This window comes from Phasianus colchicus, chromosome 14, assembly GCF_987193195.1.
Source record: "Phasianus colchicus chromosome 14, bPhaCol1.hap1.1, whole genome shotgun sequence".
NCBI classification, from domain to species: Eukaryota; Metazoa; Chordata; class Aves; order Galliformes; family Phasianidae; genus Phasianus; species Phasianus colchicus.
In genome coordinates, this window is record NC_143449.1 from 11311018 (window position 1) to 11329832 (window position 18815).

At 39.2% G+C, this 18815-nt stretch overlaps 1 protein-coding gene across 7 annotated transcripts in view; it reads right to left on the minus strand.

Annotated features, from left to right (window-relative positions):
• Positions 1–267: 267 nt before the first annotated feature.
• HDX (highly divergent homeobox) overlaps positions 268–18815 on the minus strand; it is a 43670-nt gene continuing 25122 nt past the window's right edge. For 5 of the 7 annotated variants that reach the window (XM_031594317.2, XM_031594316.2, XM_090150254.1 and 2 more), the window contains 5 exons: positions 18228–18435; positions 15083–15162; positions 12247–12330; positions 9401–9523; positions 268–8391 (listed from right to left, as the gene is read on the minus strand). In XM_031594317.2, the coding sequence (XP_031450177.2) occupies positions 8266–8391; positions 9401–9523; positions 12247–12330; positions 15083–15162; positions 18228–18435 (621 nt within the window). In that variant the 3' untranslated portion in view covers positions 268–8265. The other 2 variants (XM_090150256.1, XM_090150257.1) reach the window with 2 other exon arrangements.

The following is an 18815-nucleotide window of genomic DNA, read 5'->3' on the forward strand; positions in this document are numbered from 1 at the left end:
AGAGCTGCCAGGCAGGAATAGCACAGGGGTGAGGCTACCCGCTATCTGACCTCAGTCTCCTGGTTTCTGAAAGCACTATTAAACTGAGGAATCGAGCATTTATTTACTGTTTAAATGAAAAGCGTTGTGAAACGGAACAGCTGAAGGCATTTTTCCCGTTACTGGGAGTTTTCTGCCACCAGGTGGCAATACAACCACAGCCGGCATCCCCGGGTCCAGTTTCATTTCCCACCTTCTAATAAAATAAATAAATACATACATAAATCCAATTTCAGTGTCACCCACGAACCCTTTATTGTCAGACGAATTTTCCTCCTTTTCATTTGTCTGCTTTTCTGACTTTCAGAATCTGCTCCTCATCCTCCCACACAACCCATAACTGCACACCGGCGTCACAGAAACGCGCGGCACGGCACCTCTGCACCAACGCTGTGTTTGCCGTTTTCTATGCGGAGTTGTGTCCTCCCAAAGGCCGGGCACGTGAGGTCGGATTGGGTCTTAGTGCCACGTTTATGGATGAATTCAGTCGGCTCTAAAAGATTCAGAATTTTTAGTGTTCATTTACATAGATTTTGTTGGTAATCGTGTTTATACAGAACTGAAGTTTACAGGAAGAAAACTGAGGTGAGCACGCGTGCGCCCATAGAGCGCAGCCGGCCGGAGCTCTGCTGCCACCTGGCAGCACTGCTGAGACAAGCCGAGCCGGCTGCTAAGCACGGCTCCCACCTGCGGGCTTGCAGCCGAACAGGTTCTGTCGTCGTCCTGCTTTCTAAGCTGTTCTTATAAACACAGAAGACTGCGAGAGCAGCGGAAAATCATTTTAAAATATACTACATATAACCTTTTGCCACCTAGCACGGTACGCAGCTACTGACTGCACATCTCTGTTGAACTTGCAGCTATCCCAAGTAAGACTCAGCTCCAAGCAGGGAACTGACGCGGCTTTAGTCTGCCAAGTTCCTGTCGCCTGCAGCAGTCGCTGAGCTACAGAAGTGCCCCTGCTCTGATGCTGTTTGAAAAAGCAACACAAACCTCAGTAGAGCAAGTTCTTACTTAGTAAGAAGTCGCTTACTTACTTGCAACCGATGCCTGCAAACAGAATCTTACCACAGAAGTGCAAAATCATTTATTGGTGCCTTTTCGGGTCCTCGCCGTCACAACGCGGAGCTGCGCACACAGATGTTGCTGAGGAAGGAGGTGCCAGGAATAACAGCGTCCAGCTTTACACAGGTGGGGGTTAAGGTGACAAACACACAAACAGAGAACGTCGTGTAGGAAAAGGAGTCAGTTCACCTTTATTTCATTTTGCCATAGTCCCAAACTTGACAGATGTAGAAAAATATCCTTGAGTCTAGTAGACAAAGTTACCAACGCTAAATAGCCCTTTGCTCTGACCGTCTGGGCACTATAGATACATTTGTACAAGCATTACTTCATTTCTTTCTTTTTCAGTGAAAGGATTTCTAACTAGAAACAATAAGCTACGGAGGAGAAGCTGGCTCTAACCGAAGCATGCACACAGGGCTATCTTTCAAAATAGAACAAAATCAAAATTAAGAAGAAAAAAGTCTCATCGTACACTTGGAGGAGAAAACAATTTAGGAAACTTTTAGGAAAAAAATAATTAACCGAAGACACTTCAAAGCAAAATCCGTGGATAAGTTAAAATATCTATGGCACAACTTTCACAAAAAAAAATTAAGGCAAAGACCAACATTTTATATAAAAATAGCTGAGCAGGCTTCTGAAGAAGGAAATGAGCATCTCTGTTAATACAGAACTATAAATACCCTTATATATACAGAACAACAACATGAAAAAATCAATATAAATGCATGGGATCACTAGGCATCCATCTCTCAAATAAGCCAAGATCAAACGTCCTGGACTACAGTGGAGGTACATCAGGTCAAGATTTATAGTAGTTTTCTTTGCTACACATACTGATACAAATAATAGAAATGCAATATAAATACTGACATGTCACAGAGATTCATTGAGCCACTCGGGTTGCACGCCTTGGCAGATCGGCCCAGAAGGAAATCATCCTTGTTTTAACATTGCTTTCTGTTGGCTAATGAAAACATGGAAGGTACAGATTAATGTTTAAACTTTCCAAAGAAAAATTAAATCAAACTAATAGCTCTTGTGAAATTAAAACAGAAATTATCGTGGCAGAAGAGTCACTACGCCTTCATAAATACAGCTGTTCGTTTATATGCCAAGATCACTTACACGTATCGTTACTGAGGACTTTTTAACTAATTTCCAATCCTAACCGTTACCAGTTTTGCAGTTGGACTATAATCTGCATTTATGCAGATGTACAGAACTATGAAATCAATGCAGTAAAACTTACACAAATGAGCTCAAACAAGTATTTCTGTATGAATGGCAGGTGCTAACATTACCGCATTTGCTCTATCCGTGCACACTGTAACTCTGCACACACAGGCACCCAGTAATTCTAGAACTCATACACATGGTGCCATTCCCACTAGAGAGCAATATTTTTCCCACACACAATTCAGCTGATTCTGCCACGATTTCATATGCTGTACTTCACAAAATCTGAGACAATGCAGAAGCTCGTGTTGTCCGAGGTGTGGGAACATCTCCATTTACTTTGTTCACTCGCAGCCCCCCAGGCCTCTGCCGCAGCCCCACGGCTGCCCTGGCGCCTGCAGCTCCCTGCCCACAGCCACGGCTCCAAGGGTGCGTTGGTTCCACTGCCTCCCACACATCTTTCATAGACACAGACAGACGTGGGGGAAATGACAGGGACTTGTTTCTTTTTAAATTACATTTTGCTACCCAAAAATGGTCTGCGTTTACATGGGAGCTGTAGCTTGCCCGACTCATTTTAATGTCACGCTTGCTTACAAGCAAATCAAAATTGTTCCTATAGGTTTTTATACATATGGCTATAAAAAAAAAAAAAAGAAAATGAAGATACCAGAAACTAAAATATGAGAGCGTTCTTTCAAGATGTTGTACCTCAGAAAAAGTAAAATCCTATCCCTTTTCAACACATTGCTGAGACTCACTATCCAACCAATCCCTCCGACCAATTCATCTATGGGGCATTAAGAAACATCGCATCAGTCATTTGGTACCAGACTATTTCTAAGCATAATATTCATTTCTTATAATAGCAGTACCAAAAACTGCAAAAATTTACTGTACCATCCTTGAGCATCAATAGAAATATTCACTACCATTAACATATGCTAATCTTTCTTTCCCAAATATCACATCTTCATTATTTCCCTGTCCATAGGTTGAGACAAATACATGAAATAGTACCAGAACAAAAAACAAACTGAATGTTTCACACAACTAAAAAACAGGCACAAAATTGGAGGATGTGTTGGAAATAATTTATTGCCTATAAAAGCTTTTTTATTTTATTCTTTAATTCACATTTTCTGTGTGGTTTTAAAGGTGGTGTTACGTTTCAGAGGTAGCGTGTTTAAAATGAAATACAGAACTGGAAAAGATTTACTTCATTCAGTAACACAGTAAAACGTTCACCATAACCAAAGCTCTGACCTGAAACTGTTTTCCTCACAGAGACATTCTTAAGCATCTTTTATTGAGAATGAATGCTTTTTTGTCTACAAACAACACCCACCACCACTAAGCCCGAGCTTCTGATTCTGCCCTTTTACATCTGCTGTCTTCTGACCACTGTGTCAGCGACCATCTTACACAGACAAACACTCCTTAGCCAAGAGTAGAACCCTATTCTATCACTGAAAACGCTTCGTGGTACCACTTGTTTGGTTTTGCTCACAACTTTCAACACTTGGCCAATGTGCTAAAAGATTAATTACACCATAAAACAGCTTTCCTTAATAACCATCTTGTCTTTGGCCAGGCATCTGACAAGTGATCAACATATTAAGTGTTAGGATGATTTGGGGCAGAAAAGGCAGAGTCCTGAAATGAAGGCTGAACGTCAGGCAGCTGCCAGTCCCCCCAGTACATAAAGCAGCCTCGTAGTTCCCAGCTGATCCGAAGGATCTGGGCAGCAGGACTGGAGGTAGTAAATTAAGCTTTTGGTTGCAACATTGCAAATTGCTCATTCTTCATGGTTCAGATATTCTGTGTGCTATTCCATTTATGCATATCTTCTATCACTATCCTGAGACCAACAGTCAGCTACGACTACAGTACCTCTGGAAAAGTTAGTGCTGTGCATTATCATCTTCAACATCACTGACAGGGCAGTGCTACAGACCCCAAATCAGACAGCTGATGAATTCTGAGCATAATTTCTATAATAAAGATGCTCATGATATGGTTGATTTGTCCTATCATTTCAACTCTGTATCAACAACATTAGATATTGCTGCCTCTGTTTGGTGAGCAGACCTGATGAGGTGCTTCCCGAGGTTAGAAGATGAAGTTGTAAGTTAATACATTCCTTTTCCTCAAAGACTGCAAAGTCCATGATCTGCTTGTCATTTTCAGACTTTTTATTGCCTTCGCAAAAAAGAAATTCTTGGAAAGATTAAAGTGCAGTGTTGCTTCAAGGACTAAGTACTGAAGAAAATTGACACTTGTATAGTACATCTGTTCACGTACTTTTAAATCTGCCAAAATTTACCCATTAGAATATTTACTATTACTCACTCCTGCCAGATCTAAAGACTTGACAGAAGCATCATCTGCAGGGAAATGAAAAGAGGCATAGCTTCAGGAAACAGCTTTCTGAAGTACAAGCAAGCTTGCTAGCATCAAAGAATTTCAGTGCTCCCTAAGGAAGGGAAAGCGTCCTGTTTCTAAGTGCCTGTTCTGAACTACCTTCTTCCACTTTGCTTTCTTCAGAAAGACATACTTAATCATTCATATTCCTCCAGATGCATTAGGAATAAAGAACACCTGCAAAGTCATCTTCCATGGACAAAGCAAATGAGAGCCTTAGCAGAAAGACGATGAGTACATCAATACATGGCACGTCTGCTGTTGTCAGTATCAGTGAGATAGTAAAGGAAGGCTTCTTTCTTTCATCATGACACAACACAATATTAGCTTTCTCTGTCATGTACAGTCTATACAAATGTGTGTTCTGTGGTCATCCACTGATCAGAGGCGGTAAACACAAACCAAAACCCTAAGCAAGTCCTGGGCCAGACAGCTATCACCTATAATTTTCCATCTTCTAAAGCACCTTCAGAGCAGAAATGAGTACCCTGGTGACCCTGTACTAGAATTTGATGCTTGCCAGCACAGCTGCTAAGACAAAGTTGGCCAGGAAAATGGATGGCAACAATGCCAAACTCCCTCACACTGTTCTAAGATGCAGGATATCTGGATTTGGACATAATTTGAGCAGCACATTTGTGTAGAAAATTGTCTGTCAGGGACACAGGCAAAGAAAAAAAAACCCTAAATCACAAAGCCATAAAGCATGCGTGCTGCTAGTCTGATCTGCAAGACTTAGATATGTACTGTCTGTAATTCTCAGGGATCATTATGTTTTATGTTACAGAACGTCCAAGCAAACGTGTAGCTTTCCAACCACTGTACTGCAAAACTATTGTTGCTGCAATATAAAATAAAAAAACAACAGCAGTGGTAGTATATCATTAAGATTTTTGTTTTACCTATGACAGGAAATATACACTGATATTGAAAAAAAAACCTGAACAAAGCGCTGTACAGTATTATCCCCTGTATGCTATTTTGTTATAGAGGAATATCATTTACACACCTTCTTTCTGAATTGCTGTAATATTGCCAAATGTTTCAGGGTATGAAAACAGGACTACTGTACTATGTTTTGGCTTGTCACTATACAGAAGAAGGGGACCAAAGAACAACATGCCCAGAGGCACAGTGTGGGTGCTGACTGCAGCCAGATTTCTAGCTGCACTTCCTTAACAGCAATTCCAGTCCCTTTAGCAAGGGGACTTCCATAAGAGCTTGAATCTGACAGTAGTTCATTCAAAAGTAATTCCTTCAATTTGTTGGGCACATCAAATAAAAGCAAGACAGAGCAAATATGAGATATTATCAATTAAAATTTTCTTCTAGAAAAGTGGATAATTTAACTGACTGTGAAATCAAGTCTATCCTGCCCTTTGCATTGGGAATTCAAGCAAAAGCAGCAGGAAAATAGGGTCCAAATAGTGGTAAATAACTTTTCTTTATTTATTTATTTTAATTTTAGCAAAGCTCACAGAGGTTTCATTGTCAGTGGCACAAGTTTCCTATCTAGAGAGAACAGTATCAGAGTATTGTTAACTCAGTATAGAAAACCCTTTATAAAAGATTTTTTTCCAGAGTGAGCAGAATTACAGTTGAACTCCTTCTTACATTTGAAGGCTAGAGCTGTGAACTTTGCTAACAAACCTTAATTACTTTTAAACCGGTGGTCATTTCAGCAGCATGAAATAATGCTCCTCCTTTGAGTAAGGATATCAGCATTCACCTCCCAGCCAGGGTGTGATACTTTAGTGGAGGCAGTGAGCGTGTGAGCAAGCCACAGCTTACACACTGCTTACACAGTGCCTTCTCTCTCTCACTCCTGGGATACTATTATTGAGTTAATATCTTAACTCAAGTGCAGGCCTAACAGCTTCCTTTTGTGGGGTTACTCTGTAAGAGGTTTTTTGAGGACTAAATGCTAACTGAATTATATGGTAGTCAGAATTTCAGAACTGTGAAATGTTTTTTTTTTTTAAACCTTTATGCAACTGGCACTTAGCAATATTGTTAAAAATCCCTCACGCCCAAGTACAACACAGAAAAAAAAAAAAAAAGATGGCAGAACAGAGCTCAGCACAGATCCTAAGAATACAAACCTGCAGGAGTGATTAGGGAGGACCAGACGGAGAAAACCTGAAATCATTAGTGAGTTAATCCCAGTATTAAAGAAAAAAATGTTTGGGGTCATCTCCTACGTGCCACCACTCCTGAATTTTCTGAGCCTCACCTAGGACCTACATGGAAATCAATGGGATTACTTACTGCACTGCATGAACAGAGACTCAACCGGACTGTATTATTACTCAGTGTAAAATTGAAAGATCAGGCTTTTTAACAAACTGTGAAAGTAGGTTTTGAAAATTGCTTGTTGAGGAATATACAGATTAGAAGATATAGAGCATTAGTAACATGGGCACACACTTACAAACCCTATTAAATTCATCTGAATGTGTCTGCACATCCATTAATTCAGACGAGAAAAGGGATTCAATGTGACCAACAGCTGGGAAAGCAGAAACTCATTTCAGCCACTGCCTGCAATCAAGCTCATAGTTTAAAAATGGCAACTGTGACATGGTAGTGCCAACAAACTTGTCAGACAAGGCTACTTCAAAACCAGGTCACATGTAGAAAGTCTTTAACGCTCAATTCTAAACACTTAAAAGCCTTTCAGGGCATAATGGATTTAAGAGAGCATCTTGATAAAAGGGAGTAAGGTTTGTTAGAAGTATATAAGTGGTACTTAAAACAACAAAGAACTTCAGCACTACACCTCAACAAATAAAAAAAGAAACTACATTCATAGAATCATAAAATCCCGTGCAAACCTGTCTAACCCACTGCTGTTGTGAGAGCATCAGAAAAAGTCACACAGTGCTACCAGATGATCTCATGGGCGGATTGCTTACAGTTATTCTGTACATCAACAGGTTAGTGATGATTTGAATTATTCAGTTAGCCTTTTAAAGTGTTTTCAACTCTTTTGGTCACAAAATGTTACGATTAAACAATCTGAAGTCATGTGATGGAAAACACTTTAGTTTAATTTCAGACTTGCAAAGAGTTCAAGCACAACTCAAAAAAGCTCATTATTCTATTTGGATTCTCAATTTTTAGTCCACCTACCTGAGTCAAAATGAGGAAAAAATTAAAACCAGGAATAGTGAGCAAGCAACTCTGAAAAACTGGCTGTTTGTGTAACAGGACATTTGTTTTCCACTCTTGGATCCCTGCTCAAAAAGTCTTTGCTACAGAGCAAGTGTTATTCTGGAAAGTCAGAAGTTATCCTAATCAAGGCCAAACTGCTAAAAGTGAAACATTTCCTCACACAGTTTTTTCATTTAGCAAAAACAACACTCAAAATTTCTTGACATTGCAAACTGCAGCCATTATGTACTACAGTCATTCTTCAGGGAGGTCTACTTCAACTTGGGCTTTCCTTTTTGGGTTGAAGAACACCGTATAGCAAAATGTTGTTCTCTTGAAACTTACACATTATGTGAGGTTTCTTTCTGTCAATTAGAAATAATTAAAAAAAATGAAGTAAAATCACAAACTGTCCGAGGCATTTTTCTCCGATAAAGACGACAAGCTGAATGAGGTATCATCAGGCTCTGGTGATGTGTGATTGAAATCCATTTCTTCTAATTCAGGAGGTAAGTCTGAGAGCAGTGCCTATAATTAAAAGAAGTATTACAACGTGGTATTAGGTTTAGCTTTTGTATCAGCAATTGAAGTTAAAAAACAAAAAGAACACAACAAAACAACAACACTTTGCTGAGCTTTTTGGTCAATGTTCACACTGGATAGACTGGATAGACAAACAAAACTCCCACAGATCAGTACTGATAGATATTGAGAAGAAAAACGTTGACCAAGATGATGCACCTCTGACCAACAGTCCCACAGGGTCTTTCAGTTATTCTGGAAGCAACTCAAAACATTCTTCCCCAGACCGGATGAGATCAAATGACCTACATCCATTTCTTCATTCGGTCACTGTGAACACGCAGAAGCTTCACTGTATCTACAGTTGTGCTACACAGAGAATGTGCATTAGAAAGAACCAGATGCTGCACACAGAATCATTGCAGTTACGTTATGTATCTCTAAATATTCGAGTTCACTTTTTTTAAAACTTAGTTCACATGGTTTTATGAAAAAATTATGAAAAAACTAGAAGCCAAAATTTGTTTCAGAATTAAAAGTGTTCTAAGTTCTTTTTTAGCAAGTTATAGTTTCTATTTTTACACCTGAAATACTGCAGACTCTAAAGGTGAAAGGAAAAAAGAGGCAACAAAATCTGTCCAAAAAAAACCCAGATACAAGACACGATCTGACAAAGTTCTCAAGGAAATGCTATGCATTAAATGCAACATGGTAAAACTGAAGCCTGGCTTTTTTTCCTATACCCACCTTGGACCTCGCAACAGACAAATCCAACTTGCTCAGTGCATGCTGTTGCACTGCTTGCCCTTTGGTGAAAGTAACACTTTTTAATGTCATTGCTCATCTAAATTGTGAGATCTTTTATTTAACTTTCAACTTTTCTTTGAAAGACGTTCTGCACATTGCTGTCCCTAATCATAATTTGAGCTTCTGGGCTCTGCAGAATAAAAGTAAGGAGATGACAGAACACAACACGACACGTACCCCTGTTATTAAAATCTACTTTGACACTCACCTGCTGCTGTTCCTTATCATCTGATTTAATAGCAAGTATCAAACTCCGTGTAAACGTCTGCAGTTCAAAATACTTCTGTTTGTGATTCTCCAACTCATTTTCAATGAATCTGACTTCTTCATTCTGAGGGGGAAAATTGCATATAGTTTTGCAAGGAATAAATTGTACTGCACCACTTTAATACATACTAGTACTTCAAAGTTTTTTCGTGTAAATAAGTAAAACAGCATGTTATGATTCCTGCCAAAGCCAGTACTAAGTAAAAAAACTCGACAATTGTAGAAATCTTGAACATAGCACATAGACATTGGATACAGAGGTTCTACCAGGAGCATCGCTCGAAACCTACAAACACGTGCCATCTGCTTTCTCATTCTCCTCCAAAAGAGGACTGGAATGGCCAAACAGGTTCCACACAGACAGGGAATTTCAAAATTCCTATCATTAAAGAATTAATGATTAAGCCTAAGTACATAAACTTAAAGGAAGCATTTCCATTTTAAAATAAAGAAAAATGGAGCCTAGGTCTCTTCCCAGAAGAGATGATCTTGAAAAGGCAGACTGACCTGTGACACGGAGCAACAACTCACTTCCATTACTACAGCAGTAAGTCTGACATTAAGGCAGGGAAACTAACTTGAGGATTCATCGAAGTTACCAAAATTAAGACACAGCATCCTTACAACAGCCAAATTTGCCATGTGTTGCAGAGCAGAAGCCTATCAACCCCCCAGGATCTCTGAGGTTAATGAATAAATAAGAATGTATTTATAAGAATAGAGAAATATTAGTAATCTATACAGTGAATAAAGAGACATTTCATAGAGTCACAGAACTGTTGGAGTTGGAAGCTTTTTCCAAGCTGTGTATAAATGTATGTCACTGTACCTGCAAATCACTTCCGTAATACAGAAATAACAAACACCTCCATTAAAAATTTAGACTGATACATACTTCAGTTTATTTCAAGTAGCTCTTCTCCCTTAAACTTACCAACTGATTGGTATGTAAGATCCAAACACTAAATCTATCTACTGATCAACTAAAATTAATCTTCTCTAGTTATTAACCTTTGGAAAGATTCACATAACCTAAATATGCAGTTCACTTTTAAGAAACAAAATCATTGTGCATTATTGCAAAAGATATCTGCATAGTGGCACCAAATGCACAGCCTCTGTACGATAATAATGATAAAAATTCCCATTAAAATTATTACTGGATAGAATTAAGATTATACATGACACACACAAAGTAAGCATGTAGGTTCATAGAGACTTCATGGCAAGTGCTGTGTTTACCAGGGGATATCAAAGACAAGAAAATGGAAGATAACAATTTAATACAGACAACCCTGAGTAAATTCTAAGCTGAAGTTTTATGAAGATTGTTCCATAACAAAACTGTGTTCTTACCTACTACACATCCTGTTGCACAAGACCTCACCTGTAATTCACAGTCTAGCTTTCCTGTAAGCCTAAACCCCTGCTATAGAGTACATAACTGGAAGAAAGAAGGGGAAAAGGGAAAAACTTCCTGTGAATGCCTTAAGAAGTACATGTGCAAATTTGTTATGGTAATCTAGATATGAGATTCTAGTACGAAGCCATTTTATATAGGTTTCATGTTCCAATAAAATAATTAAGAGTTTTTGGACAGAAGATCAGATAATGTAGCAGAATATTCCCTTTTGAAAATAAATAACAGAGAGAATTAAAAAAAAAAAAGCACCACCCTTATTAGGCAGCCACATGACTAATTAGGTTGGCAGCGGTACACATAAAACATTCCTTGCTGGCTGGTTTTGATGGCAGCAAATAGTTACATAAGCAAACTTCAATTTGGGGGCTTACATAAGAAAATCAGCTTAATGTATTTCTTCTAGATGGAAACTTACAAGATGCTTATGTAGCAGTGGATTTTGGCCAGCCGGAGATGGAATTCAGATTTATGCACAAAAGACATAGCCAGAAAGACTAATCACTAATGTCAAACAACAAAGCAACAAACAAGACTCTGTAGGGCACGCTGTCACAACAAGCCTTTCAGTTTGGTGACAGGTGACATTATGAAAAGGTCATTCCCTATCCATATTCATTCTGTACTGCCCTTACCAGGAAAATACTGCTTGAGGGAGTAATTTTTGTTCCGAACAGATGATCTATTCGTTATTTTGGTAATGGATTATCATTAGAAGAGCATACCTGTTTCTAACTAAAAAAATTAGCTGCTTACATAGAAGTGTGCTCAGTACACAATAAAGAGCTGTGGCAACTTGTATGAGAGCTGTAACAAATATTACCTTTGCCATTTCGGAGAAGACAGCAGCTGTCAGATATCCAACTGATTTTCCTCCAAACCACAACTACCGCTTACAGACAAGTTCTGTGCTACATTGTTAGAATGATTTATTCCTCAGTTCCTCCATTTTATTAGAAGAGTTCAGCTGTTACATCCCTTTCCAGAGCTGGCAGCATCATGCTGCATTTTAAATCATGCTGTAGCATTCCAAAGAACAATTCTGGCACAGAACGATGAAGTTTTGTTTTAGATACTACGTAAATTCGTCTTGGGACACATGGTGGGAGCTGCAGATGGCTACAATTAGAGTAACACAGCTCCTCTGTAGAAACGGAATTTTTCCTGCTTCCCTCTGCGCTGAAATATGGGTAAACTTTCTTGAAGTGGGATGACTGAAGGGATGACATGTGGCACTGTGACTTCCTGGTAAGAACAGAGGAGTTCCAGGCTCTCACCTGCCTTTGCTGAATTCCTCACAGATAGACCTGTCAGAACGTTCTGTGAAGGACTATCCTGCTTAACATTTCATAGTCTGAATTACTCACCTTGTAATCCAAAAGAGAACTCATTTGATCCACTTCAGAATTACTTATCATATCACTTTCTTCATCATCTATAATTTCTATTTTCTGAAACAGAAGTAAATGGTTCATCCCAAATATGCAAATGTGTACATCAGACAAACAATCCTATCTCAGACTGACATGACAGAGTAAGGGTAAGAGGACCTGGTGCTTGCTTGAGAACAATTTGGAAGTGTGGAGCACCCATTAGATGGCAATCATGCACCTCAGCAATAGGATCCAGGAGGAAACCGAATTGAAACTATGCTCAAGAGCTGCTGCTGTGGTGACTCAGGCTGTTTACATGTCACCATGCTTTTGGCATTAAATCACACACTGCATCTCATTACAGCCCACAAAAGCCTGCATTTTATTCCATAAGCTGCTCATTGAAGACTTCCTAGAGAGCAAAGATTATCTCAGTTTACTCCTCTGGAACAAAAAAGACATTACAGCAAGTGACAGGCAAGTCCAAACTGACCTACTTCTCGCCTAAGGAACTGAGGAGGTCCTTTGGCCTACTTTGGTCATAGTGCAAGTCAAATGCTCTAAAATGCATATGAAGACAGCTCTAATTCCATACACATTGACATTTTCCTCTTAAATCATAATAATTCTTGGAATTTTTTTATACTGAGTTTCATAAGCCATCTAAAGTTAAGTGTTTAAGGTCAACTTTAACGCTGCTTAAGACTTAGAAATACCATATAATCATATCACAAATTTTAACTATATTAACTTCCACACACTGTTTTTCTTCCCCACAGAAAGCCTTCTTACATGAAAAAATCAACTCAAAACATAAATTCTGTATTTTCTCCTATAGAAATTACATGTCTTTAATAAACTTATGACATTTTTTTAATTCACATCTAAATCAGATCTCAAAGCTGGAATGATTTTGAATTAGACAATGATAAGAGACTGGCACTTCTACCCACGAATTCAGAAGGATAACTTGATAAAACCAGAAATTTCTCTCTACTTTTGAGAGGGAAGCAGTGGTCAGGTAAGAAAAGGATGTTTTAGCTGTTTTGTTTGGTTGGTTTTACTATTTCTCACTATTTTGGCATTTGAAAGCATATAACAGAGACTGCATATAATAGGTCAAAGTGGTTTTATTCCACTGTTTAGTACACTATGTAATACAGCGTAGGCAACTGACACAATAGATTCTAATGGTTAGTTCTCAAGCTGTTATATTAGAGGAGGTTTCTACACTACAGCTTGCGTGTGTGCCTTCTTCCCGCCTGCAGAGCAGCCATTGGAAGCTTCCTTCTAATCCCCCGTGAGCAACCCATAAGGACTGGTTATCACTCTCACTACCCCACAAGCACGTGTCACAGGGACGGAGGGGAAACTACATTTTCTGTCCTTCAGTGTCTGACAACCCAGCTGAAGTGATAGCACTTCAAAGGCTTAGTATCACAAAGATTTGCTGCTGCATCATACATTGAGCAACACTGTGATCTACATATTTTGGGGGTCAGAGGAAAATATTTTTGAGGAAAAAATTTCTAAATAAATGTCAGTCATTCACACTATCTTTCTTATAATTATACATTTTAATATAGCAGGGGAAGGAATAGATCCAAATTTCAAATAAGAAAAAGTGTTATGCAAAGTCCAAGTGCAAGTGCAACAGCACACATTTTAAGAACTGTTACAGTGCTAACAAAACAGACCATGAAAAAAAAAGTCATTTTTGCCTCCCCCCCTTCCCACTTATCAAATTATATAATGCTGGAGTTTAGGTGGAGAACTGAGGCTCTTGGACATCCCCTTTGCAAACCTTTTACCTTTGTCATTTTATATTCTGCATCTCCATGGCAAAAACGTCAGCCTGAGTGATTATATCTAAGGTCATAGCAGGCTGCTATGGTAAACAGAAAGGGGAAAAAGGAGCTGCTTCTATTCAGACAAGCTACAGAACATACAGCCTGGGATTTATTTTATCCAAAAGCTGACCATATACTAACAAAAGAAAAAAAAACAAAAAATGTTCTCTTCTCTACATATATACACATGTAGAGGAAAAAGAATCTCCTGTTCATCAGCCCATCTCAGCTTCTGTGTGATTAACATAAAAACAAATGTGAAATCAGAGCTGTAGCCTCTGGCTGCAATGGCTGTAACTGGGACCTGTTCATTCTCCAGATAACTTTTTAAGATATAAATCACCCTACCACTTGGGGTCTTCTCTCTTCTTCCTCCTCTCCTTTCTTCTAATCTGAGAGAAGGCAGGCTAAACAAAGGGACATATTGCATTATTTGCCATGACTCCTCCCTCTGTCTTTCCTTCCTTGTCTCAATGCAGTCAACTAAGAAAAGCAAGAACAACTGTGTTTGACTTAAAGTGAATGCAATTGAGAAAACAATGATCATCTAAATAATGTCCTATTGAGATTAAGGGAATGGACTGATCTCCCAGATTGAGGGCAAGGTACAAAGAGGAAGCACTAACAATACCTGACTTCCTTAAAGCTACCGAAATTTTTCAATTTTTTTCTAATTCTTACTGTTTTAATATAGTAGGTATAACAGAGCACTACCCAAACATTGCACCTTGCACTACAGGAAAAGACCACTGGACTGTTACAGTATGGAAAAAATGTCCAGTATTCAGTTTCTACTGAATGTGCATAATTGTCTCCTCTGGTACTTTTAGTACTGTTTCTTTCAGCACTCCAACAATATGAAAAGACACCCCCAGAACTCAAGTGAAGTTTTTACCTAGTGAAAAACATGATGTCGGACAGCAACTTCAACATTAGACATTAAGAAAGTCATATCAGTGGAAAAGGACAGGTGTATATACCACATTATCAGCAGATACTGGATTCCGCTCATCATCTTTGTGATGAATTTCTTCATTTTGAAGAGCTTCATTTGTTTCTTCTGCAAAAAAATAAACGAGTTTTTCAGATTTCATTCAAATTTTATGCTTAAGGAATATTAGTTGCCCCTATGACTAAATACGTCACATCTACTAGATACAAAAAATGAAAATCATTATCAGAAGCTAAGCAAAAAATAATACCTATGTCTCATTAAACAAGACACTGTACCACAAGCATCTCAGGCCAAAGTCATGCCAATTGCTAGTTGAAAAGGCAGAAAAAATATCAGTTACTCTCTTGCCACGTACCAAAACGTTCCTAGTTTTAGGTTCAGGTTGGAATATTCAAAGATGATGAAGTGTTTCACACGTCAGAGGTGCCCAGAACATTTTTTTAAGGAATTAATACATGAAAAGTCCAGCATGCCCTGTAATTATAGGGTACATATCAGAATCCTCCTACTTGCAGGCACTGCCTACTTTTGAACAGAACAGTGACCAAGTAGATTATTTCCTTCTTGTATGGCAAACTATTTATTCCTAATAGATCTAGGCTTGGCCTGCCCTGTGTACAAGCAAAGTACATGCCTGAAAACAGAGCAAGTCTTATCCTTAGATCTCAGCACAAGACGATTCCATTAGCCCTGACTACTGCTAGAGAAAGATAAGATATTCTCGTTCCTGTGATTAAGTACGTTTCTCAGTTTTACTTTATTTGTCCACATTTAATACAAAGACCTGAAGGAAGCAGTTTAGAGAAACAGCAAATAAATAAGAAACAGAGACAAGAGTGCTCTGGTAAGACTTAAGTGAGGGCATTAACAGTGAGGCCAATGCTGATGGAAACACGCAGGTGCTGCGCAGCCCAATGCCCACAGCACGAGAGAGGGGCAGAGGGGCAGCAGTGGGACAAGGCATATCTCCTCCAAGCACGCAGAGCAGTAATAGGATTTAACAACAGGATTTAAATGGAGACTACCAGCGCTTGCAGAGAAAGGATAGTATCCAGGCCAGGCCATAGTGAGAGAGTTATTGTTTTCTGCCAGTAAATTTCTCTAAACTGAACAAATGTTAAATTGATCTGAAACAATGCAAAATAATCTGCCACTGGCTGCACTTCAGAGGAAAATTTCTGCAAAAACAAAAGCAAGTGGTTCCAAATGGGAAAAGCATGAGGTGGGGAGCGACCACCACCCACCCTGTGCTGCTTACAGGGACCCCAACACCCCCCAGCAGCCCAGAGCTCCCTCACTCTGCAGCCTGCAGCCACCACTTGCCTCATTCCACCAGTGAATCCAACTCCCTGCAGCACTTTAAAATCTTTAAATGTTCATTCTCAGCTAACATAAACTGGCATAGTTCAGTGGCCTCCATGTTGCATTCATTTACACAAACTAATTTCAAAAAAGACAAGGCACCGTGGGAATCTAAGTGCTTAATTTTGGAGACTATAGGCTTCTTTTTCTTTTCTAATATTTACATGGTACTTTTTAAAAGCTAATGCCTACACTTTCACTCTAATTTGGCAATTTAAAATATCCTAAGAGTTATGAGGTTTTTTGTTTGTTTGTTTTGTTGTTAATTAGGACTGAGTTACATTAAAACAATCACATCTGTGGTGGTGCAGCGTACATGATGGTCGGTGTGACTATTTTCAGGAAGTTCCTAGGAATCTGAGCAGTGAAACCTACTGGTTTCAACTGTAGAAGTCAGCAGAAACAATTCTTGTGGTAGAATGGAAGAGAGACTCCTGGTTGCTATGCAAACCCACAGATTTCTGGTACTTCCTTACACTTTGACTATACTCATCTACTCATAGTCCTACACTCTGCTATAAGAAAGCCTCATTCAATACACACAGTGTTATTTTTCACGTTAAGCTGCAGAAAACTCAGATTCTTCCCCCATCACCACTTTCTTTCAAACAGATCTGACTAAATCAGTGCCTTCCATACCTCAGGCAAATCATGGACTCTGATTCTGCATCTCACTTGGCTTTCAGTCATTTGACCCATTTCTTAATCATCTTATTCTCTTTATAGTAGGTTATGACAAAGCTATCTCAGATTTATTCCCAGCAGTTCTCCATTTCTCTAGTTCTTTCCTTTAAATTGTTCAGACAAAATGACAAGATCAAGTCTGGCATATGAAACTGAAATACTGCTGCTTGATCAGACTTTCTTTCAGCTTAGACAACAACAGTTTTATTGATCTCTTCTAATCAGAAGCACTGGGAGCAATTAGTCGAGGCTGCAAAGCTGGTGAAAGGAGCAGAGTGGCAATTCGTGCCCTTGGCCCAGAGCATAAGTGTACAGGAGGGGAAGGCAGAGGTTTGTCCCATGTGGTCAGATGGTTCTGTAAGGTGCAGTAAAAGGGAATTAAGTTCCAGACACTTATCACTCCAGAGCATGGAATTCACTGTGAACAAACATGCACCCTGTAGATGCAGTTCTAAGGCTTCCTGAACAGTCCCCAGCTACTGACTTTGATTCTTACTGCAGATCTGTATCTGCCTGTCAACGCACATACACACACCTCAGGCAGCTTAATGGCACAAGTTCTGCCGTGCTCTGACACAGTCTGAAGCTCTTTTAGTTCAAGACAGAGTTTGAGCTAATTCATTTTCTGAACTTATCATTTTGAGTTTATTGTGGAAACCATAAATGCACAGTTCTGGTCACCTCAAAGCTAGAAGCTTCACACGCATCAGTGCTTGCTTAGCCAAGAATTGTTGATGTGACCCTAACAGAACTGATGTTCAAGTTGGCTGAGTAGAACTGGTAAGTTACCAGAGAGCACTTGTAAAACTCAGCTTCCTGGGGAAAGGAGACTGATCCATTTGTACTGTCTCTCGTTCATCTCTCAGTTGCACGAGCAAACTGAACTTGTTAATTAACTTCTAGGGAATCTGGCAGAAAAAGAATCTTATGACAGAAAGTTTCTGAAAGCTTTGTGATAAAAACATGGGCAGCATTCACAGAGAGAGGTAAGAGACCAAATAGTACTGTCTATAGAAAACGACACTCTTTCAGACATTTCTGAACGCGTACAGCAGAGAACACGAAGCATGCACACAGTACAAAATTAAAAACACATGCACAGTGGTAACTGCATTTTCAAATACCTTGTGAGCTTCCTTCAGATAAGCAGATTGATACTTCATCATTCCTATCATTATCATCCCCCACTTCAGTAGCAGTTTCCTCTCCTGGATTAAGTGCTGATTTAGAAACAAATTCAGATTGATCAGAGAAATCAGCAGGACCTCCTCTAGGGGGTGGGACCTCAATCCCCATTAAACGGTACTTCCGTCTTCGATTCCCAATCCATGTCTTGCAAGAGAAATAAACATGAATTATAGCAGAAACTATAACAAAAGCAACAGACCCACAATCAAGTCAAATTAGCACAGGTGTATTCTAAGAACAGGAGTATAGCCAGCAATCCAAAGGAAGTGACTATTCCTCTGTATTTGGCCTTCATGAGGCTGCTTCCTGGAGTACTGTGTTCAGTTTCAGACCCCAGTGCAAGGGAAGAGGGAAGGAAAGTGCAGAGCAAAAGGAACAGAAGCAAGAGTTGCAAGTTACAACGAGAAAAATTCTGATTAGAACTGAGAAAAAAGAAAGCAGATGTTTTACAGTGATGGCAGTTAAGTACTGGAATGGTTTGTCCACAGGAGTTTTGGAATCTCCAGCCTTGTAGGTATTCAACA